General features: G+C 43.5%; 1 protein-coding gene across 2 annotated transcripts; it reads left to right on the top strand.

Moving 5' to 3' along the window:
• The first annotated feature begins 1,782 nt into the window (after window positions 1-1,782).
• Window positions 1,783-24,365, top strand: ankrd13d (ankyrin repeat domain 13 family, member D). Of its 2 annotated transcripts, XM_084331520.1 has the most exons (16): window positions 1,783-2,469; window positions 2,584-2,719; window positions 2,814-2,938; window positions 3,739-3,784; window positions 7,813-7,956; window positions 8,428-8,617; window positions 12,108-12,174; window positions 12,650-12,731; window positions 15,541-15,602; window positions 15,691-15,821; window positions 18,380-18,537; window positions 20,854-20,967; window positions 21,325-21,497; window positions 22,723-22,802; window positions 23,309-23,542; window positions 23,814-24,365. In XM_084331520.1, exons 1-16 carry the CDS (start codon window positions 2,386-2,388, stop codon window positions 23,875-23,877), a joined length of 1,890 nt encoding a protein of 629 aa, XP_084187646.1. In that variant the 5' UTR covers window positions 1,783-2,385; the 3' UTR covers window positions 23,878-24,365. The 2 variants fall into 2 exon arrangements, with proteins under 2 accessions (XP_084187646.1, XP_084187647.1); XM_084331521.1 differs by lacking the exons at window positions 1,783-2,469; window positions 2,584-2,719 and having other exon boundaries at window positions 3,669-3,784.
• Window positions 24,366-25,450: the final 1,085 nt, after the last annotated feature.

Genomic DNA, 25,450 nt, shown 5'->3' with positions numbered 1-25,450 from the left:
AACACGGCGCGATGAAGGGGGAGGTGTGTGGTTTTTTTTCTTAATTTTTTTTTAACAACTAGCCAAGGGAGAACGTGATGGATTTATTACTGACGGTTCATCCAAGTGGTTACTAAGTGCTTCATGGCCAGACTGTCTCAACCTGAAGGCTCTGTTAACATGGATAAACCCTTCTTTGGGCTGGTTCTCATGTCTTGGCTCTATCCCAGGCTTGTTTTACAGTGTGCTGAGAGAAGGGATACTAGCCAAGGCATGTGAGAGATACAAGTAAGGGTATTATGATTGTTATAGCGTGTTGGGCTGGTCTCGTAAAATGGTGTAAACCAGGACTTTTTTTTTTTTTTTTTATATAAATGCGACTTCGTTTCTATATATTTATTTCAGTCGCATTCAGGTTTCATGTTGGGGAAAAAGTGAGGACCAATGATCTCATTCGTAGCAAATCCACCTAGGCCAAGCAATATATTTACATTTGGTGTGGTTTGAGTTTTTAGAAATTGGATACATCAACATTATACTTTGTTAACACCGTCATGGAGTTAATCAAATAAAACTAATTGTGTTACAAAAAAGGTCAGTCGCACAAGCAACATTTTTCATTGGTTACCATGAGCAAGATCAAATTTGTATCATTAAAAATGCATTCACAACTTGGTTGAGCATCCTGGTGTGACATCCCCGTCGGAGCACATATGAGTTTACCAGTTTTACGAGACCAACTGGAGGCATGGGTCCCACTCCCAGCTTGAAGTTGGAGGGGTGCTGAGGCCAGAGAGGGTTCAGGGATGGTGCGAGAGGGCAATCGACGTGGCAACGAGCCCACACCCAAACAAGGGTGCAGTTGTAGTGGGTTGAGGTTTGAACAAATAATAAGTGAGGCTGTGAGGTAAATGGGACTTTTTTTCAAGCAACCATTAGAATTCAGGTGCTATTACTCCCAAACTCCTGTTGCTTTGTTTTTGTATAAAGACAAATTTAGAACAAAATGTTAATATTCTAGAAAAACACCCTCCCACCTCTATTTGATATACACATTCTGCTTTTTTCCCCCATGAATGAAAATACCTACTTTTCACTGAATTTCCATATATTGTCAAATACATTGTAGAAATGTGTGTGGTTTTATTGGTTCTCATTTTTCTGTCCCTTCAAGTCTAGTGGTTCTGTTACAAGGGTCTGTTCCCCGACCCCCCTCCTTGCCATATCTCAAAAAGAATATATATATAAATATATACTTTAGTGTAAATGTGTCTTTTAGAATATAAAATCCTGTAGCATTGTAATTATTTCCAGAAGCCTTTTTCACTTTATGTTATTGTTTGTGTTATTGTTTGTTATTTTTCAAGACAAATAAAAAAAATAGTAAATAAAGGGTAACTTTTTTAGCGTGTTGGTGAAATGCTTTCATTACAAATGGCATATTATGCATCAGTGGATGTAGATCTAACCAAGTTCTTCTAGCTATGATCATACTGTCTTTAATGACAGCGTTCTGCGCGTCCCCCAACCTCTCCCTCCTCCAGCCGCTGCCTCCCAACCTGGAAACACATGACGTGAAAATAAATAATGCAAGCAGGCTGTAGAGATTAGATATATAACTTGCTTCACCTCAATAGCGCTCTTTCGATAATGAATTGTCGTCTTTCTGTTGGCGCTTTGAGAGAAGTTTAATCAATGTTGACATTTTTGCAGACGTTTTATCGGCAACAGCTGTCATCGACGACATCGGACGGATCCGCTGCTCTCACCTTGTGACCTGGATGTGGATCCGGAGTCGGGGCCGTATTATCTGAGTATCTCGGGTTTATTGTGACAGCAGCTCGGAACAATTGCATCGCGATACACGGTGATGATAACAGCAGCGGGGAGCTGACGCTCACGTCTCGGCTGCTGCCACTTAAACAAAACCTAAATGATGGACGAGTTTGGACTGAAACGTTGCAAAGCTAGCTAGTTGTTTTGTTTGCATTCTGGAAATGGGGGCAAAGCACTGAGAGCAGATAACAATGTTGTTAGCCAGTTAGCCAACAATAGCTAGCAGCTAGCTAATGAGGATAGTAGCAAGTAGCTACCAAGGTTTAGAGGGCTAACGTTAGCCGAGCTAGCGATGCTCATGATGCACAATTACACTTGAGCTGATGAGCTACTTTACTTTAGCACAGCTGGCTTAGTTATCAGTGAAATCATTCGCCCTGCATTGCAACTGGCAAGCGAACTAACCAATCTGGTTCTGTATCGACTAGTAATCTAGTTACCTGGTTCGCTCGCCAGTTTAGCGAAAGGGGCTGAACATATTAGGCACAAAACGCTGCTATTTTGCCCATAATTTTAGTTAGGTTAACATCACTGCAAAGTATTGTCAAGCTAGCAAGCAGCACACTAACAATGACTCTAGAGGCGTTTCCCCTACATGTTCTGGTTTGGAATAATCAGTACCTGGAGCTGGACCGAGAACTACAGAAAAAAGAGGTAAATTAGCAAAAGATCAATACTTTTTCCGTTGTTGGGACAGTTGATGTGTGCGCTGATGTTGCCGCACTGTGCGACGCCCCACATATGTTAGTTGTGTTTGTGAACCTGCAGCAGGACGTGGAGGGCTCGGACCCGCGGGGACGCACCCCCCTGGAGCTGGCCGTGTGTCTGGGCCACCTGGAGGCGACCCGGGTGCTGCTGAGACACTCCGCCGACCCAACGCACTGCAATGCACAGAGCTGGACAAGTGAGTGGCCTGGTCCAAGTAGCTGTTTGTTAAATGAAACAAACATATCCAGCAGGGCATGTCTATAAATGTGGATGTTGTTACTTTTCCTTAGTTTTGCAGGAGGCAGTGAGCACTGGGGACCCGGAGCTTGTTCAGTTGGTGCTTCAGTATAGAGACTTCAAGCGTGCTACAGAGAGGCTAGCAGGCATCCCAGAACTGCTCAGTAAACTAAGACAGGTAAGATGTTCTCACAGTGGTGTGTGTTGAAAGCCAGTAGCCTGTCTTCTAATAATGCATATTAGTGTCAACCTAGATGGAAGTTTGGTAACAATGGGTATACTGTGGGCTTGAACGGCTGTATGACTTTAAAACCAGGAGGCTGTCATCTTTATGCACCCCATAGCACTGTATCCCTTGTTGTCATGAGAACCATATGACCGTCAGTCATATGTCATCAAACATTCTCACAAGTCTTATAATGTTCCATCAGACAGTACAGATATACCAGAAAACATGTAACATTCTCTTAGTATAATCACTATGAATTGAAAATGGGGGACCCTGATGTAAACAAGACAAACGTCTTTCTCTGATCTGCATCCCCTTAACAATTGTGTGTATTGAGCCGTACTGTATTGTACCCATTCTGCAATCTGTTAAATAAAGTTTTCATTCATTCATTCATTCTCCCTTTCACTTATTGTACCGGTTTGCCTCACAACGCTGCCATATTGGTTTGAGTTTGATGCAATTGGACGTACAGGTGCAGAAGTGCCCGTTCACTTCAATATTAAAACCTCTCTATAAAAATGTCACTTCAAGAACCTACATAGTCAAAACAACAGGCAGAATATACCATTGGAATCCCAAACCCATGATTACCTGACTCCCGGTTGTTTTTCCACCGTCTTAGTTTTTGTGTTTTGATGGAAGTGAATTAGTCATCAGCTCACTGAAATGTTCATAGCGATCTAGGAAAATAAAGATGGCATGGCGGCGAAGTGAATAAGGCGAATGTGATGGACCGTCTCTTCCAGGCGCGGGACTTCTATGTGGAGATGAAGTGGGAGTTCACCAGTTGGGGTGAGTGTTTGTTTCTGTGGGTTTCCTCTTGCTCAGTATCACAGAAGTCAGTTTCAGCACCACAGTACAGGACAGCTTCTCCCCATGTGGCAGCTGTCACTCATTGTACTTGAGGAAAGACGGGACTTGGAGAAAGTTGATGAATTATGGAGCCATTTGTGACACGATTGGCCTAGGCTTTATTGTTATTGTAACAGTTTCAACAGAAGGCTTTGTTCTGGCCGATATTGTGAGTGAAATACTTGCAATACATTTGTTTAAATTCTACATTTACTTACTCATGATGTGGTTGAAAATAGAGATGTCCCGATCAAATTTTCCTGCTCCCGATCCGAGTAATTTTAATATTGAGTATCTGCCGATACAGAGTCGCAATCCAATATTTTGTAATATCCTAGATAATATAGCAGCACAGTGCACACTTCAAGTATATTAAAGTTAGTAAAACCATTTCAATGTAGGTAAGATACAGTATGCTTTGTAATTTAATAATTGAATAGCTCTGCTTAAAGAAAAATATAGCCTACATCACAGCTTTCCCTTAACTCATTCAGCGCCGGGGATTAGTCGGGGCCCTGTGGTCACAGTGCCAAACGTTAAAATATAGGACTGAGTCACCTTGTTTGTAGAGCTATAACTATATTCTATTTTATAGCTATGGATACAATACTATGGCCCATTTGACATCACCTATCTTCCGTTCAAGATGCAAAAAAGAAATAATTTTTCCATCCATACGTTCCCGTTTTATACCGTGGTGAATATAGGTATGGTTTTAGAGCGGTCTAGGGTAATTCATGAAATCTTGAGTTAAAGCCCTATACGTCGATTCCACTATACACGTTCCCATGTCTTGCCTGTATACGCTATTATCCCGAAATCAAATCTAGATCATAGCTATTATGTTCCATCATGAATGCATGAAAGGGGGGGGGGTCGTTTCTGATTATTTGATTGGCAGTAACTGCATTCGCATTGAACACTAAAAACTAGGGATGCTCGATATTGGCTTTTTTACCTATACCGATATTGTCCAACTCTTAATTTCCGATACCGATATCAACCGATACCGATATATGCAGGGTTTCCCCCCCAAAAAAACGGAATAATTTCAGGTAATTAACATTACATATCTCTTGTCGTGTAATTAACACATTATGCATACGTTGACAAAAAATTAAATAATAATTTGTTCTTACTTGCTTGCCTGGGTAAATAAAGGTTAAATACATTTTTTTTTTTTTTTTTTTAAACGATACCGATATTTTCCGATATCACATTTTTATGCCAATATCGACATCCCTACTAAAAACGGTTATCAGCCCGATCGGTATGAAAGCATTGCAGGATCAAGCTAAAATTGATGTCAAATCGCCCTTACCTGTGACCGGGAGTAATCAAAAAAGAATATTCCAATTGTTTGATCGCCATCTGGCATATCCAATGTAGGGCTGCAACTAACGATTATTTTTGTAGTCGACTAATCTGTCGATTACTTTTTCGATTAGTCGACTAATCTAACGATTATTTCTGTCACACCCTCCATCTCTGCTTCCTGTGGGCGTGGCTCCTTTTCAGGGCTCCAGTGCATGTTTTACCTCACATGCTCAAGTCTGCACACCTGTGAATGTCACCCTCCCTCTGCCTTAACATGATCCCATAGCAAATTTAAATAAGGACTCAAGAAACATTTGAATTTGGATCTTAATAATGCAAATAATGTTTTAAAAGTAGCGGCCTCTGCCCCAGCACTGCGGTTCTGATGGGGCTGTTAACCTGGTCCAAGAGGGTGACATGGATCCACTCACTAGGCTCCACCATCTCCAACAGCTGTAGGGGGAGAGGAGAGGAGGACGAGTCATTTCAGACAGACTTCTAGGTCTTTTGTTTGCTGTGTGTGAGTGAGAGGAGCTGTGTGCGTGTCTTACTCTGATCTCCTGCAGGGGAACACACCATTTACAAATGACAGCGTCCATAAAGGAACCTGTGATTGCATTGCTATAGCAAACTTATAAATCATCAGATATAAGATAGCTAGCACTAACGTTCCCTGTCTCTGCAGTCTTAGTCCAAAAAGTTCAACTTTTTTCAACTGAGGAAAAAAAAGCAGCCTAGTCTAGACCATGGCGCTATATAGACAGTGGACGTTAGCACTAGCTATCTTAACTTACCTAATTAATACTCCAGTCTGCAAAAATACGACACTTGGTGCTAATTCACGGAGCTGTAAACACCGGTAGCCTAGCCAAGCTCTAGTGTGCTTAGTAGGCTGTAAGCTTGGCACCGTTTAGCTAACGTTACGAGTCGTTGGTGGACACTGGACACGCAGCCTCAACAACATATTAACTGAAATAGCGTTTGCTAGCAAGCATTATCCATGAGACGTTCTGTTTTCCAACATGTAAGCTAAAACTTACCCATGATCCGAGTAGCTGTCATCACGGTTCCAGGGTGCTCCTCGCTGCTGCTTTCTTCTTCTTCATCGTTAGTACACAGAATGCAGTCATGGCAGACGAGGGAAATTATACTGCCCCAGCACGTTGAACGTTGAATGAACGTTACCGGCTCTCTGTTTTTATACGACACATCGACACAAAAATTCCACGTCGACAAATTTGTATGATCCAATGTGCATTTCGTCAACGGCATAATTCACCACAACATATGGATCGGAGATATTTGATGCGCTTCGATGGAACCGGGACAACCGTTCGCCTCGCCCAACAAGGGAAAATGAAACCAGAGACCTGGGGCCGTCCCACAGAGAAAGATACAAGGGTAGAAAGGGTCCTCGATACCGCCGTCTAGCTTGATGCCGCCGGTATTGCACTTTTACATTATCATGAGGATTCCCCATGTTAACCCCGAGTCTGTGCGCCTGTAATGAATAGAAATATCGAATAAAAGAAATAACGAACAAATAACGAGTATACTTGTTGTTGGCGTTCAACGATTGGCGGCCAATAATGAGTATACTCGGCGATGGGAATGAGTTAATGGGTATTATTCTTTTTCTTTTTTTCTACAAAACAGGATCTGAATTTGATTGGGTTTAACACTTTAGTTGCCAAAGGACGAGTTTAGGCGTCCTTCCCCGCCATGCTCAAGTTGCCGAAGACGCCGTAACTCGTCTTTGATATCAATATTTCAAAAATCTGTGATCGGAATCATATTTCCTTTCCGGGGCCCTGAGACACAAATAAAATAAAAATTGAAGTGATTCGAACTTGTCACCAACTGGACCGCAGGCTCCACAGCAAGCTGGCGAACGAGTTGAGCTAACCGTCGATGTTAAAACAGGGGGGATTGCTTGTCACCAGCTTGGCTGGCCGTTCACACTAATACAATTGGCTGTATTAGAGGGTGGGAGAAGCTGGCGGGGTGGGTCCGGGTCGTTGTAAACAGCGACTCCTACAGTTCGGTCGGGGCGTCTGCTAAGCGCGGATAGGACCTGAGTGGGATAGTGTGATCCTTCCACACGCTACGCCCTCTCAGGGAGGATCCGCGCTGCCAGGTGAAAAGAAGCGGTTGATTGGCTGGACGTGTGTCGGAGGAAGCACGTGATAGCCTCCACTCTCCCAGATGATCTGACTGTGGGGGGTAAGTGCGCAGCGACCAGGAAGGGGATTGGGAATTGGCATACGACTAACATTGGGATGGGAGAAAAAATATGGGAGCTAGGCCACCCATAATGTTGGCCTGTTCCTTTAACACCATCCACATTTTATTTCATTGGCCTGTCCTCTCCTTCGTTTCTCACTCCCCCACTCCTTTCCTCTTAATTTGTAGCATGTTTTATGATGACACAGATGATGATGATGATTATTATTAATTAATTAATGAACAAACAAGTTAATTAACTATATTTTTTACTTGCCCTGTTGCTAGATATTTGTTTATTATTGTGCTATTGTAATGCCCACTTATTTCCCATGTGAAATAGTTTTGCAACCGCCACGTGAGTGATCAATACACCTCAGCTTCTTCTCACCTCCAACTCTCTCAACTCCTCCATCTCTCTCCCCCAGTGCCCCTGGTATCCAAGGTGTGTCCCAGTGACGTGTACCGGGTGTGGAAGAGTGGCTCCTGCCTGCGCGTGGACACCACCCTCCTGGGCTTTGAGCACATGACCTGGCTGAAGGGCCGTCGCAGCTACATCTTCAAGGGTGGAGGTATGGAACAGACTCTAGTCTGTATGTAGCGATGCCCAGATGTTTTAGCCGGATAGCTTTCTACTAAACGTACAGAGAAAAAATTGGTATCTATCTTCTTGTCTGACTCTGGAGAAGACGGTAAGCACATTTCTCATAATGTGGGGGCGTGTTCCTTTTAAAGATCCATGGCTTTGAGTAGGACCCGCTCATTGTAGGGCATGGTTCGAAGCTTTGAGTAGGACCTGCTCATTGGACGGAGTTTCAAGTTTCTCTCTCGTCGCTACATAGTGGACTTTAGTTTAACATGTCATCCGAATTCCCACTACTTTCTTTTTTGCACAGTTCCTAGTTGTTGAGCCGGTGTTCTTTATTTAACGACGGTCAAGTGTATTTAAAGTGGGTCTGGTCTGGAGAGACTGCTGTCTAGTCCCTCTGGTGTTGTGCACTGACTGTGTGTATGTGCACTGACTGTGTGTGTGTCCTCCTCAGATGACGGGGCTATGGTGATGGAGGTGGACCATGAGAAGCAGGTGGTGTACACAGAGCCTCTGGTGTTGTCACCCCGCGATGCCCCATCTCTCCTGGCCGCCATGCAGCCCTCGCAGGAGAACACTGCTCAGAGACTCACCTCCCCTATTGTCTCCACCCACCTCAACACACGCAACATCTCCTTCGAGAGGTAACAGGCACACACATATATATATATATATTTTACATGCACACTATATATATACATACATACACACACACACCTGTTACCTAGTTAGTAACAAGTCAAGATGGTCTCTATCGGATTTGTCTACAAGGGCGTACCATAGGGCTCTTTATTATGTCCACTTTTATTCACTATTTGTATTTATATAAATAATCTGGTTCAAAACGTGCCGGGTATTAATTAAAATCTTTGTGTCATAAACTGCTGTGCGTCAACTCTTGTACAGGACATTGAATACCTGCAAAATACTCTACTTCAGCTGTAACTAGTTCTTAATGCAGATAAGAGCAAGCTTATGTTGTCTACTGCTGTAGGAATAGGCCACATGATATCCCTTCAGTGGTCACTCTTGAGGGAAGGGAAATAGAGCTTGTTAACTCTTATAAATAGCTGATGACTCAACCTGTACAGTACCTGGTGAAAAAAGCTGAGGCTAAAATTTTATTTATTTTAGAAATAGGTTGTAAGTTGTCCTTTTTTAATGGAAAAAAGCTACTTGTTGCCGTGTTGGACTATGGTGATCTTTTCTATATGCAGACCACCACTCACCTAGTTCATATGGTTGACACAACTTACTAGCGGTGTAACGATACACAACCACGGTTCGGTATGTACCTTGTTTTTGAAGTCACGGTTCGGTACGGGTTTTCGGTACAGTGGGGGAAAGTTTGATTTTCCATGTTCCACTCAGGGGTGATGTGTGCAGTAACTGTTAAGTAAGGCTGTAGTGTCGATTAATATTCTATATTCAAATTAATAATCGACTTGTTACATTTCTTTAATAATAATTATGTCAGATTGTAAAAAAACGGCCCCCGGTGGGCGTGAGCTGAAGAACGTGTAGTAATGAATAACAACAACAACAACAACCGCAACCATCTGTGATTTGCACCCGGTTGGAAATACTTCGGATTTTGATTAACTTGTGGAACCTCGAGACACTTTTATGCAAGCTATGTAAACTACAGCTGGCCTACCTTTTTTTTATGCTGATGCAATTTTGGGAGTTCTAGTGTCAAGAATGTAAGTAGCCTACTTTTCAGTTTTTAGCACTTTATTGTAAAAAATCGCTCAGGGTAAAACATTATTGAATAGAGAAAGAAGCGTCATGCAGGTCCCTAATGGTTTGATTACTATTTCCCGTTTCATGCCAAGGAAAAGATATCAATTCATGTTTATCACATCACACCTTGTTCAGAGGCGCGGTGCTGTGTGTGAATGTCTGTTCTATATGCCGTAAACTGTCATTCATTTGATCTCAGAGACAGCCCCTTCTCAATCTACTAAATCTAGCATAAATTCCACCTCACACACAGAGAGAGGGTGTGTGTGTGTTCGCCACACTATGAGGCTATGTTAAATGACAGGTAATCTCTGTGTTGTGCGTGGGCTGAACGAACAACATCCGGCTTTGAATAAAATTCTGCACGTGCGTTCCGTTTCTTGTTAACGTACGGTTGTATTCGTTCGGTACACAGTGCATACTGAACCGGTTCGGTATGGATACGTGTACTGTTACACCCCTACAACTTACCATGCTTCCCTGAGCTTCATCATGAATCACCACTGTCAGTTATACTCTGGGTAGGATGGCCTGCTCTGACCACTACGTGGGCTCATACATTGGTACACCTGTATAAGGCAATTCTTGGTCTGCTCCCATTCTACCTATGTGTCTTCATGACACAGAAAAGTGCTGGACACTACTCTTTGCGTTCTCAGGACTTCTTTATGCTTTCTGTCCTAAATGTATGGAAACTGGAAAAGGAGCATTTATGTATTCTGCACCCTCTGCTTGGAATACATTGCAGAAGATATAAAACTCACCAAATTAATCTTGTTAAATACTTTCTAAATCCAAATTTTTAAGAATTTGAGGCAGATTTCTTAGGATGCCATTTCTTTTTTAAAGTTTTTTAATCTTGTTATGCAATTTTGAACATTATGGTTGCGGAATTTTGAACATTAATATAGTAACAAAAAATGTATGTAAAGATATAGGGGAGTAATGGTGTCCTGAGCAGAGAATGACGTTGTGTTGTTATTCCAGCTTCTCTGTTTTTTGTTTTGGTAGATGCACCGGCTGCGCATGTTTTCTTTTTTTATCCTCTTTTTCTCCGCCTGATCTTCTATTTTTCTCCCCATCCCAATTTAGTCGTTATGCCAATTCCCCCCCTCCCCTACCTGGTTGTTGTGCGCATGTTCCTCCTACTGGTCGGTACAAGGGAACCCTGAAGTCCACCACATGCTTCCTCCGACACATGTGGAGACAGCCAGTGGCTCTCTTCTCACCTGGCAGGGAGGACTCTCATTGGTGAAGTGTAACGCGTGGGAGGTCACGCTGCCTTCACCATTTCCTGCCTTTCGCTGAGCAGGCGCCCAGACCTGACCTGTAGGCGTCGCTGTCCACAACGCCAGTTTCCCACCCACGGCTTCCCTCCCCCTAACTTCAGCCAAACGAGTTAGTATGACGACCGGCCCAAGCCGCAGGGCAATGCTGACTCCGGGAGTTGAGACTGCAGCCTCTTGCATTGGTGACTAGCGCGATCTCCGCTACGCCACCCGACCGCATTTTCCGAGTCCCTCCCTGTGAAACTGTTGGCCCTCCCTCTTCCTATTTCCCCACGTGGAACGCACCTGATTGGATAAACACGCTGCTAGTCAGTTGGGAGGTCCCTGGTTCTCTGTTCTCAAAAATCTGGTCAACTTACTATTTTTCAACCTCTTTTTCAACCTAAAATATGTTTGTGACCACATTTTATGTGGGGAAATAGGAGACGCAATTGCTGGATCTTGATTCATATTTGATCTGCAACTTCTAGTTTGATCTGCATTTTGTAAGCCAGACACCTCCGTGTGTGCACGCTTGGTCGTGGGAAGCAAGAATACATGACGGCTTGCTCCTAAGTAAACTCTAAAACTAAAATGGTTCAGAAAAATATTTTTCTGACACCATTTTAGGCGAGAAATAGTTTCTTAGAAATACTTCCTTGAAATATTCAAGAAATAATTACTTTGCTGTGAACGCAAAAGGGAGATGGTAGATGTGGCTGATTCATTGTTTTGGTTTGAGATGCTGGTGCGCTAGTGACATCTAGTGGCTGAATTTGGAATGTAGCACTTTAAATTCTCTCCTTTTGTGTTTTTATTTATGCTGCTGCGTGTCTTGGCCAGGTCTCCCTTGAAAAAGAGATTCTTAATCTCAATGGGACTTTCCTGGTTAAATAAAGGTTAAATAAAATAAAACATGCACACACCTAACATTTCCCTTGAGAAGTAACAGACACAGACAAACACACATTCACCTAGGATTTTAACAAACCCTTTATTGATGTCTGTTTTAAACTTTTCTGCCTGTGCATTAAACACAACATTTACATCACATTTGAAATGAACAGATAAATGAGCTCTGTGTCCTGCCCCCCTTATTCTCTCCCTGTATTCTGCTGTCCAGGAACAAGTCTGGTATCTGGGGTTGGCGTTCCGAGAAGAGCGAGGCGGTCAGTGGTTATGAAGCCAAGGTCAGTAGCAGCAGAGTGTGTTTACATTAGGGCCATGTGACCACAATATATATCATATCAGTATTATCTTTATTAGTTTTGACCATATAATGGTATTTAACGGTATTTTGTATGAGAAACCCAAATATCGTTCTTTAGGGTTTTCATCCATGTGCTAAGCAGAGTTTAATCATAAAATAGCACTCTAACCCTCATCTCGGTTGTATTTGTTTGTGACTTAGTAGAAATGTTGCAACAAGAAGGTGATCGCTACATCACAGTATATCGTAACATACAGATTATATATATATATGTTAGTGAATAAAATCGTATCATATTGAAGCAACATTTCTCGTAGCACCCACAATGGAGTGGTTCCGTCAGGAATGGAAATGGTACCGTATGGTAAAGCCTGAGGTTTACACCCAGAAGCTGTGTGATTTATGACGCTGTTTTCTCATCTGCCTGTTGTGTCTCTGTGCATTGATGGCTCCAGGTTTTCAGTGCTACCAATGTGGAGCTGGTGACTCGGTCGAGAACAGAGCACCTATCAGACCAGGACAAGTCAAGGAGCAAAGGTGAATGCACTTACACACACACTCACACCAGGGTTTCCGCTAGAAAGAATTGGTGCCAGTTCACATGTCCAGGAACGTTATACCTGCTGCTTAATGCTCAAACGTCATCAAAATAGTCACTACCTCTCTCACTGCCTTCAGAATATTTTTTATTTTAAATGTTTTATTACATTTTTAAAGCAGTTATCTTAGTATGAATCAGAACAAGATGAAAAGAGACCAGTAGAAAAAATATATACGGTAAATGGGGGGTGCTTAAATGTTTGGGAACCAATGCTTTTAGTTGATGGAATCCTCATTTGCACACACACATGCACACACACATGCACACACACATACACACGCGCACACACACGCATCTCGCAATGCCACATTGCAAGGTAAACACACACACACACACCAAGGTATTTCAGAACTAGACTTCTGATTTCTTAAAGGTCCCATGCATTATAAATGGCCTTTTCCAGTGTTTAGCATTGTTTCCTAGCAATGGGGGATTATATCAATGTGGTCTGTGTCGTTAATTATCATATTGACTCATCAGTCTAGTCTCGAGTTCACGAGATCTTCCCTCACTCAACTAAGCCGTTCTAATTTGACAGTATTGCTGACGTGAATAAGGTACTGATTTGCAGGGGTGTAAAGTACTTGAGTAATTGTACTTCGTTACAATACTTAAGTACTGTTTTGGGGGATTTGTACTTTACTCAAGTATTATTAGGTTTGTATACTTTGTACTTTTACTCCATTACATTTCAGAGAAAAAAAACATACTTTTTACTCCTTACATTTAAAATGCAGACCTACAAAGTACAAATCTCACAGGTCCAACTACTTTAATTAGAATATTTGAATTGTTTATCTGGTCGAACTAATGTTAACGTTATTAATCCTGCGACCGCAGGTAAACAGCCAATCAAATCCCCATCAATGGAAAATGAACCCGCCCATACCCATGCTGATTGGTCCTTGTGCAACACTAGAAAGTGGGGATCTTTGATTAAACACCTGCTATCAAGTTTCAAGTTTCTTTAATAGTTGTCATACAGAAGTACAGAATACTTTCATACAAAATGCTTCTTACTGTTACGCTCCAGAGACTGTGCTAGACAAGATAGTATCAGATAACATAGTATAGCATGTAATTTAGAAGTAGAAAATGAGGTCACAGTGTTCAGTATAGACATATGTACAATGTTCGATGCAGAATAGACGTAACTGAGTTACCATATAATATACAATACTATGCAGTGTACTAGTGTACAATACTAGTTGTATCAGAAGAAAAGACAGTCAGATCGGCATTATGCTGTGGTTAATATTGTGATATTAGTCAGGGTACTCCAGTATTCTGTCTTTAATATTGTGATATTATTCAGGGTACTCCAGTATGCTGTGGTTGATATTATTCAGGGTACTCCAGTATTCTGCCTTTAATATTGTGATATTATTCAGGGTACTCCAGTATGCTGTGGTTAATATTGTGATATTATTCAGGGTACTCCCAGTATGCTGTGGTTAATATTGTGATATTATTCAGGATACACCATTATTCTGTTTTTAATATTGTCATATTATTCAGGATACGACAGTATTCGGTCTTTAATATTGTGATATTATTCATGCTGTGATGGGAATGCCGTCCATTTTAGTTTACCTTCAATGGAGAAGTGCATTAAATAATTTTAATGCAAAAAAGTGTCATTTCAGCATTGTCTATCACAGAACACATTCCATTGTGGGCAGTGTGCTTGGTTTCATTCCAGCCTTGCCTAAACACCAGCTGATGATTTCACTAATTGGCTCACCTCTTCAACTAACTCACCTGGTGCAATGTATAGTTAAAATGAAAACTTGGCCCACGATGGAATGAGTTTGAGACCCCTGGTTTATCCCTTTAAAAAAAATGTACTTTTACTTTTTAGTACTTAAGTACATTTAAAAGTAGGACTTTTTTACTTTTACTCAAGTGTGTTTTTAGCCAGATACTTTGACTTTTACTTGAGTCAGATTTTGAGACAGTACCCATACTTTCACTTAAGTATAATTTCTGGGTACTTTTTACACCCCTGCTGATTTGCATATCTCCGCCCCCTCAACAGCAGAGCGAGTGGAAATACCTTCACTTCCTCAAAGTGAAGCGAGGCAGAGAACAAGCAAGCGGGAGAGAGAGAGATAGAGGGAGAGGAGCTTCTGTCGGGGAAACACATGCATTTTACACACAACCTGACCGCGCACGTGGAGGGACTTCTCCCGGAGCACGCTCATAAAACACACGCATTTTACACACAACCTGACCACGCACGTGGAGGGACTTCTCCCGGATCACGCTCATAACACACTCATTTTACACACAACCTGACCTCTATCTCTCTCTCTGTGCCAGTGCAGACTGTGGGTGACTGTCACTCAAAGCGCTTATGGGCCGAGCCCATCCAAGAACAGCCTGAAATCCTGAACTAGAAAAATTATGCTTTTGAGTACTTCATTAGAAATACAAAACAATGAATTTTTTTTGAAAAAAACTTTACAGATGTGTTCCATAGACTCACAGGAATTGTGTAAAGTTGCCCAAGTAGTGCAAGGAATAGCAATGCTTGGGACCTTTAAAAGCACAATTAGTGGACGTACGCTACTTGGAAATATTTCCGCATGACATTATGACCGGAGAGATTTAAATATGTCAGACTTTTACCGGTAAAAAATAACGGTCATTTACACACACAGACACACAGATTTCTTTTTGTTTGTGAATATGCATATACGCCATGCAAAAAAAGATGACCAGTTTTCTCTCTGCCTTGCCCAGGCTCAAAGACCCCTCTGCAGTCTTTCCTTGGAATAGCTGAACAGCATACTGCTCACAATGGGGTGAGTGTCCTCACAACACGCACACACACACACACACACACACACATGTGGAAAGACCGTCATTAAACTCTGTATGTGTGTCTCTCAGAGTAATGTTTCTGAGTGTGCCAGTCCCCACAACCCGACAGCCATCACAGCGGAGGAGTACTTTGACCCAGAGTTCAACCTGAATGGCCGAGACATCGGTCGGCCCGGCGAGCTCACCAGCAAAGTCCAGAGGTACACTTTAGCTATAGAAAACATTGTCAGTGGTCCTCGACCAAGCCTCTCGCCCCCTACAGCTACTCCCTACAGCTACTCCCTACAGCTACTCCCTACAGCTACTCCCTACAGCTACTCCCTACAGCTACTCCCTACAGCTACTCCCCTACAGCTACTCCCCTACAGCTACTCCCCTACAGCTACTCCCCTACAGCTACTCCCCTACAGCTACTCTCCTACAGCTACTCCCCTAAAGCTACTCTCCTACAGCTACTCTCCTACAGCTACTCCCTACAGCTACTCCCTACAGCTACTCCCCTACAGCTACTCCCCTACAGCTACTCCCCTACAGCTACTCTCCTACAGCTACTCCCCTAAAGCTACTCTCCTACAGCTACTCCCTACAGCTACTCCCTACAGCTACTCCCTACAGCTACTCCCTACAGCTACTCCCCTACAGCTACTCTCCTACAGCTACTCCCCTAAAGCTACTCCCTACAGCTACTCTCCTACAGCTACTCCCTACAGCTACTCCCTACAGCTACTCCCTAAAGCTACTCTCCTACAGCTACTCCCTACAGCTACTCTCCTACAGCTACTCTCCTACAGCTACTCCCTACAGCTACTCCCCTACAGCTACTCCCCTAAAGCTACTCCCTACAGCTACTCCCTACAGCTACTCCCTACAGCTACTCCCCTACAGCTACTCCCCTAAAGCTACTCCCTACAGCTACTCCCCTACAGCTACTCCCTACAGCTACTCCCTACAGCTACTCTCCTACAGCTACTCCCCTACAGCTACTCCCTACAGCTACTCCCCTACAGCTACTCCCTACAGCTACTCCCCTACAGCTACTCCCCTACAGCTACTCCCCTACAGCTACTCCCCTACAGCTACTCCCCTACAGCTACTCCCCTACAGCTACTCCCCTACAGCTACTCCCCTACAGCTACTCCCTACAGCTACTCCCCTAAAGCTACTCCCTACAGCTACTCCCCTAAAGCTACTCCCTAAAGCTACTCCCTACAGCTACTCCCTACAGCTACTCCCTACAGCTACTCCCTACAGCTACTCCCTACAGCTACTCCCCTAAAGCTACTCCCCTAAAGCTACTCTCCTACAGCTACTCCCTACAGCTACTCCCCTAAAGCTACTCTCCTAAAGCTACTCCCCACAGCTACTCCCTACAGCTACTCTCCTAAAGCTACTCCCTACAGCTACTCCCTACAGCTACTCCCCTAAAGCTACTCTCCTAAAGCTACTCTCCTAAAGCTACTCCCTACAGCTACTTCCTACAGCTACTCCCCTAAAGCTACTCCCTACAGCTACTCCCTACAGCTACTCCCTACAGCTACTCTCCTACAGCTACTCCCCTAAAGCTACTCCCCTACAGCTACTCCCCTACAGCTACTCCCTACAGCTACTCCCTACAGCTACTCCCTACAGCTACTCCCTACAGCTACTCCCTACAGCTACTCCCTACAGCTACTCCCTACTGCTACTCCCTAAAGCTACTCCCTACAGCTACTCCCCTACAGCTACTCCCCTACAGCTACTCCCCTACAGCTACTCCCCTACAGCTACTCCCCTACAGCTACTCTCCTAAAGCTACTCCCCTAAAGCTACTCTCCTACAGCTACTCTCCTACAGCTACTCCCCTAAAGCTACTCCCTACAGCTACTCTCCTACAGCTACTCCCCTAAAGCTACTCCCCTACAGCTACTCCCCTACAGCTACTCTCCTAAAGCTACTCCCCTAAAGCTACTCCCTACAGCTACTCTCCTACAGCTACTCCCCTAAAGCTACTCCCTACAGCTACTCCCTACAGCTACTCCCCTAAAGCTACTCCCCTACAGCTACTCCCCTAAAGCTACTCCCCTAAAGCTACTCCCCTACAGCTATTCCCCTACAGCTACTCTCCTAAAGCTACTCCCCTAAAGCTACTCTCCTAAAGCTACTCTCTACAGCTACTCCCCTAAAGCTACTCCCCTAAAGCTACTCTCCTAAAGCTACTCCCCTACAGCTACTCTCCTAAAGCTACTCCCCTAAAGCTACTCCCTACAGCTACTCTCCTAAAGCTACTCTCCTACAGCTACTCTCCTAAAGCTACTCTCCTAAAACGACTCCCCTACAGCTACTCCCCTAAAGCTACTCCCCTAAAGCTACTCCCTACAGCTACTCCCCTACAGCTACTCCCCTAAAGCTACTCCCCTAAAGCTACTCCCTACAGCTACTCCACCTTTTACGGAAACAAGAACGCTCAAGTGAGGGTGGGGCTGGGCAACTGATGGAGTTTCAATTTCAGTGAGGATTTTGGCTTCCCACGATCCCCACGACAAGATGATCCAGATAAAATGATTATTGTGCCGTGTTGCTCTCATTTTGTCTTGTGTTGTAAATGCAGCACACCCTTCCTCCACAATGGTGCGCTCATCTGAGAGGTGTTTGATTTATGTCTCTCTCTCTCTCTCTCTCTCTCTCTCTCTCTCTCTCTGTGTTCTGTGTTGCACGTGGTCTGTTTCTTTCTCTCTCCATCTGTCTCTCTACACCCCCCCCACACACTTCTTCCTCTCAGGTTTAAAGCCACCCTGTGGCTGAGTGAGTCCCACCCTCTGTCGCTGGCAGAGCAGGTGACTCCCATCATCGACCTCATGGCCATCTCCAACGCCCACTTTGCCAAACTGCGTGACTTCATCACCCTGAGCCTGCCGCCCGGCTTCCCCGTCAAGATAGGTGTGTCCCTTCCTCAACGTGTATGTTACAGCGCTGTTTCACCAAGAAGTAGTGTTTTATTTATTTTTATTTTACAAAAGCCCTGACCTTCCCCCCTAGACCCTGGTTTCAGTTTATTTAAAAAGGACCGTACACATTAATCAACATTTCTGTAAATGTGCCAGTTTTAGCCAGCTGGCTAATTCGCAACTGTAGTCCTTTTGGCAAGATGTTATAAAACCATACCATTGGTGTGCTGTATAGACCCCATATATCATCCAGCCATTTGATTGATCAGCGGTAGTTATGGTATATGTCCTGTATAGTAGGGTTGGATGGTCCTCCCTAGCAGAGAGGCGAGAGCTGCATTGGCATCTGCTTCTATATAAAGCCATGATTGGAGTCTGTAGTCGACTGCCTCCACACCATAAAAACCTGGATGTCAACCAAATTACTGAAACTGAACAGCAAAAAGACAGAGCTCATGGTTGTGGGCCCCCAAGGCACTGCTCGGGAAGGTTGGAGATCTCCTCCTCCACGTTGACGACTGTTCCATCTCCCCGTCTCTCGAAGTCCGTAACCTGGGCGTCACCCTTGACTCCACACTTTCATTTCATTCCCACATCAAATCCGTCACCAAGTCCTTCTACTACCTCAAAAACATCTCCCGTCTCCGACCCTCACTCTCAGACTCTGTGGCTGAGACCCTGATCCACTCATTTATCACCTCCCGGTTGGACTACTGTAACGGAGTCCTGTTCGGGGTACCCAGCAAAGCCCTGGACAGGCTCCAGTATGTTCAGAACTCAGCTGCCAGGGTTCTTACTCACACCAAGCCCTGGCAGCACATCACCCCCACCCTCATCCACCTCCACTGGCTCCCAGTCAAGTTCCGCATCACCTTCAAGCTCCTGCTCCTCGCCTACAAGTCCCTCCATGCCCTCGCCCCCCGATACCTGTCTGATCTCCTCCACCAGCACACTCCATCCCGGAACCTACGATCCTCTGATCAGGCCTCTCCATCCCTCGCACCAGGTTACAGACTTTTGGGGACAGAGCCTTCAGCGTGGCGTCCCCTACTCTCTGGAACTCTCTCCCCCCCGAAATCCGCAACGCCCCAACCCTGGACACCTTCAAATCTGCTCTAAAAACACACCTCTTCACCAAGGCTTTTCCCCATCAATTAGTTTAGATTAGGTCCATTATCCATTATCCCTTACCTTCCCTCATCCCCTTTTTTCCCCCTATTTCCCTAGCCCTATCTTTTGTCCTGCTTGTGAAGCGACCTTGGGTCCTATGAAAGGCGCTATATAAATTTGATCTATTATTATTATTTACTCTCATTCACTCACCAGTTCCTTCTCTTGTCCCTTCGCTACTGACAAATTCCCAGCAGTCTTCCTGTTTACTTCTTTCACCGACGCCCACATGTACGTATTTCGACCAATCACAGTCTAAGTCCCAGGATCACGAGCATTTATAAACGGTATTTATTTTTTGGCACTATGGTACGCGCCACAAGGGCGCCCCTATAAACAGTATTTCAATGCAAAAGCCTTAAACATATATCCGAACTTAAATAATATAATTATTATCAATAGCTCAACTACCACTTATTAATATTCACATAAAGGTACAGTATATAAATCAATACTCAATATTAACTTATTTAACATCACACAGAACTAAAGTGCAAGGTATCTTTCCAATGGACTACCTCAAGCCTCTCATAACTCAACTAAACCTCCACCACCCCATAGAAAGCTACACGCATACATTGTCAACAGAGCAGCTCCATACTTGATGACATCACAGGTTTGATTGTTACTTCTCTGGTTTCTGGCTTTGGGGAGAGCAGCTCATGTTCACAGATATTGATTGAACATTCCTAGGACATGGAAATAACTAATTGGAATTCATAATCTGGGTGATGTTGCCCTTTAAATGTTAAATAGATTGTTTGATGTAATAACAACTCGAATAACAAATAGTCTGTATACATAAATATATGGTGACGGTTGTAGTTTGTCCTAAGCAGACCTGGGACATTTATAGCCGCTATCCAACAAGACATGTAACATTTGAATTGAACATAAACAAAGAAAAGTCTTGGTCATGGAAGTTTCACTATAGCATTATATCATGAAATAGTCATGGATAAATCATAGGATTAGCGAACAATTTACATGAGCCCTGACTACATGGAATATAAATTCTAAACTTAAGATGAGACAGAAATTATACTGGCAGTATAATAATCTAAAATAATCACTATATTTTGACAGTATTTTCCTGCCCTAAAAACTCTCCCTCTTTCTCTCTCCCCCTCTCCTCCAGAAATCCCTCTATTCCATGTGTTAAATGCCAGAGTGACCTTCAGTAACCTGTGTGGTTGTGACGAGCCAGTCAGCTCAATCACTGTACATACACCAGAGGCCTCGGATGAAGCTGGTATCTACACACACACACACATTTTATGACTGTTGAGAATGTAATTTTTTACAACCATAATCAAATGACTCATGACTGAATAACTTATTGGCATCGGTTATTTTCTTTAGATTGTTATGAACCCATCAACAAATGACTAATCCACCCCCATATACAGTATTTCAAAGCACAAAAAGTTTATTAAACACAGATCATCAGTAGTTTGAGATTATGGTGGTGTGTTCTGCCTGGATTATATTGGTTCCTGAACCGCTTTTGTTATGGTGAAGTTCCACGTCCTACTACCACATTGCACCCCCCAATACTAGATAGATAGATGGGAGAATAATACTCCAACTTCAGCCTCTTCCTTCTCAGGGCAGTCACCTTCTCCCTTTGACTGCGAGGTGGACCCTTCCGTCTTTGAACCACCCCCAGACTACGCTACACTTGGCCCAGGCCGTAGCGAACCAATGAGGGACGAGGATGACAATCTGCTGCAGTTTGCCATTCAGCAGAGCCTGTTGGACGCCGGGACAGAGAGTGACCAGGTCAGACCAGGAACTAGTCCACACCATGTTTGTTTGCGTTGAGCCAATCTAGCGTAGCCGTCGTTCCATCTCTTGGGAACATGCACTAGACCGAAGCTCTGGGGAAAGCCCTGTTGAAAAGCTGCCTTGAATGTCTTGCTGGGATCAAGCAGGAGGAGGTGTAGCTTAGCAGTGACTGATTGATTAACTTTATTAACAGATTGCAGAATGGGTACAGTACGGCTCAATACAACAACTGCTAAGAGAGGATACAGACCAGAAAAAGACTTTCGTCTTGTTTACATAGGGGTCCTCCATTTCAATTCATCAAAACATTTAGAGACATACAAATATACAGTACTATGTAAGAAAGAGAGAACATCATAAAAATAGAAAATGTACATTAGAGGGGGCTGGGGTTGGGTGGGGATGGTGGGGTGGGGGGATTTTGACATGTACCGGGGCCTGTTTTGAATTGCAGCTACCCATAGCGTAGGTGCTCTTTGAGAGCGGTTTTGAAGGAGGGTAGGGATTCACATTCCTTTACGGCTGTTGGAAGGGCGTTCCACATTATTGTGGCATAGTTGTGAAATGAGTTTAATCCATTGTTTGAGCCGAATCTGGGTTGAACGTGATTAGTGGAACTCCCTCTGGTGTTGTGGTCGTGGACTTCACTGACTTTTAGGAAGTATTTAGACAGGCACACCATGGTATGATGACGTGCAGCATGCACTGTGAGTACAGTAACCTGCTAAACACTGCCTCCTCCTGGTGGGGGCAACGTCACTAACTGATGAAAAAAACTACTCTCCCCTTTTTGTATCAGCAAAACAATTCTGATTCCACTCACGATCATGGCTGTGTGAAGCGGAAATGGGTTTCATACCCTGATATGAATCAATGTTGCTCTTTAAAGGCGCTAGATGGATAACATTCATCCTCTAGATGTCGCACTAGAGCAGCATGCCATTTATCCAATCGGGTGCATTCCACATGGGGGTAATGGAAAGTAGGGAGGTGATTCATGCACGCAACATGTAAACATTCATTTAGGATACATTCATTAATCAATATATATGTTTTGGGGGGAAAGCAATACTTCTATTCTGCACATTTCTAAAATCTATGTGGATGTATTTAAAAAAGTTAAATGTTATCTATAGCACCTTTTAACTCTAAATGAAAGCATTGAAAACAATGCAATATTTTAGTCTTCACTTCTCCATCTCTTGTATATGTTCCCTAGGTGACCATCTGGGAGGCTCTGACTAACAGTCGCCCTGTCTCTCAGTCTCCTCTGTATGGGGAAGACTCTCAGCTGGAGAGGTGAGGATAACTATATTCTACCTTGTCTCTATTTCCATGATTCTCAAGATTATAACCTGTTATCTATCATGCTCTCTTCTAATCCTGCTGCTGCTGCTCCTCTTTGGTTTTCATCAGGCTCTCTCTCATGCTCGAGCGCTTGGAGCCTTGTAGCTCTATTGACGAGCTTTGTATGCATTACATATATAAATACAAAGCTCTATGACGAGTCGCCATGGATTCTGAGGGTTAAGTCAAAACTCGTCCTAACTAATTATTGCAGGTTTGCATACTGTTTTCAAAGGGATCAACAGAAAGCTCAGAGTCTTGACAAAGGCCGGTGGGGTGAAAACACAAGCCACTGCTGAAATACTATAATATGATAATAAGTCTCCGGTTCGTTATGTACATACAAAGCTTGTCAATAGAGCTAAGAGCCTTGCTTGTTCAGGAAGAATGTTCTCTAAGGCCATAACCTCAGAGAAAGTTTTATTGAAGTCATCTCTCTATTATTCTCTCTCTAATAGGGCCATTCAGGAGTCCCTGACTATTTCATTGGCTAGTAGAGAGGAAGATGACACGGCAGACCCCAGCCAGCCCTCCTCTGTCTCCCCGTTGGATCCTGCCCCCAATTCACCACCTTCCTACAGTTCTGTGGCTGAGCCACGGTTGCCAGGGCCCTTCACTGTGGCAAACCGCTTTGATGAGCAGCTGCGCATCGCCATGGAGATGTCCTGCAGGGAGCAGGACGAGATAGACAGGTAGAGAGAAATGTTGACACGTTCTTATCATATAGTTATTATAGGAAGACTAGAGGGCAGGATGTTCAGCGTAGGCGGTTTTAACTTGACATGGACATTTGTACAATTATTTAAAATGTCTAGATGGTGGGAACGGTTAAGGTAAGAGATGGGTTCATGAACAGTTTCGGCTTTGCAGCTATAGGCCAAAAAGTGATGATTCCCATGAAAATGTCCTTCCAGGCTATGGAATCTAGACACTACCATTAGCTTTATTCTCTTATGTCAACAGAAAGCAGAAAGAGGAAGAGGATGAGTTGGAGCGGATCATTCAGCTGTCACTCACCGAGAAGTAATGTCACCATGACAACAATGGAGGCGGGTCTTCATTGGGGGGAACAAACCTGTTAATTTATTCTCTCGCCTGGTTTATTTTGATTTTTTTTTAGTTTTTTTATATATCCTGGCGTGTTAAGTTATTTTGGATATTTTATTTGTCTCATTCTCTCAAAGTCTGCTCTGGAAGAGTGCATGAGACACAGTAAGGGGTTGTGGAACAGAATGGAGTTTGTGGTGTAAACGGCTTCTCTTGAATGCTACACTACAGTGGGTCAAAGGGAGACAAGTCTGTTTTTCATGACCCTGCTGTCTTTATTGAGTGAGACTTGATCCTTCGACTGTAAACCTATAATATACATCTATTAAGGATATTGATAATCATGCACCATAAGAAATTACCATTTTAATGTAATTATTGATGAGAAATAAAAATTATTATAATATTTGAAACAGAATTATGTTGGCCGAGTCTTGCGTGTGAAAAATAAAAAGGGTGATTATGGTCCTGAATCGTCTGGTGGGATTCTTTATTCACATGACTGGTAATAAGACTACAAATGATAAATACATATTACACATTGAGACATGATGTGGATTTTTCTGAAGTGCTCACTGTATTTCTATGGACATTTATACCCATTATATCTTACAGAAAGACATGGTATTATGAGGGAGAGAACAATTAAAACAAAAGTACGCAATTCACAAACTATAATGTACAGTACTCTAAATACAAATAACTACAAATGTAATAAGAAGAGGAACAAAGAACACATTTTTAAGAATAATCGCACATATAGCTATACAAGCTCCATCCTTATTTATATTTCAGACGGGTTTCTGCTACCATTGAGTTGACAGGGTTGGCTACACTTTCCAAGCCACTTAGAGGCATTTCATTAGTAGCTTATTGGTTTCTATGGACACTTTTAGTTGCCTGACACTCCAGACTGAATCAGACAGATTTAAAAACTGATAGTGGCTCGGGGGGTAAAGCAGTCGTCTGGTAATCCAGAGGTTCTCGGTTCGATTCCCGCTCCTCCCTACCCCTAATTTCTCCTTTATGAGCAGGTTGGCACCTTGCATGGTTGCCTCTGCTGTCGGTGTGTGAGGGAATGGGTCAAATCTGCTCAGAAGTCGGGGCGACAGTGGCTCAGGAGGTAGAGCAGTCGTCTAGTAATCGGAATCCCGGTTAGATTCCTGCTCCTCCCGGGCAACGTGTCGAAGTGTCCCTGAGCACGACACTTAACCCCTAATTGCTTCCAATGAGCAGGTTGGCACCTTGCATGGTTGCCTCCGCCGTCAGTGTGTGAGTGAATGGGTGCATTACAACCAAGCCTGTATGTCTTGCCCTAAGGCCTCAACAGTCACAAGAAAATGGCTCGTTTCCCTATAGGCCTTTGTTGCAAAATGGTGGACAGCATGAAGTCGGACACGTTTTTAGCAAAAATAATCATATTTATTCACTATTTTTAAAGAACAAGAGTAGAGAGCTGGTTACACCAGCCTCCTTGGTTCAGACAAAAAAACAAGGTAGAACAAGCAGCTGAACAAGAACAAATGATGATGCTCCCGGTCTGTTTATATAGG

The sequence above is a fragment of the Notolepis coatsorum genome (genome assembly GCF_963971535.1).
Source record: "Notolepis coatsorum genome assembly, chromosome: 16".
In the NCBI taxonomy this organism is placed as follows: Eukaryota; Metazoa; Chordata; class Actinopteri; order Aulopiformes; family Paralepididae; genus Notolepis; species Notolepis coatsorum.
This window is presented reverse-complemented; position numbering and strand designations above follow the sequence as displayed.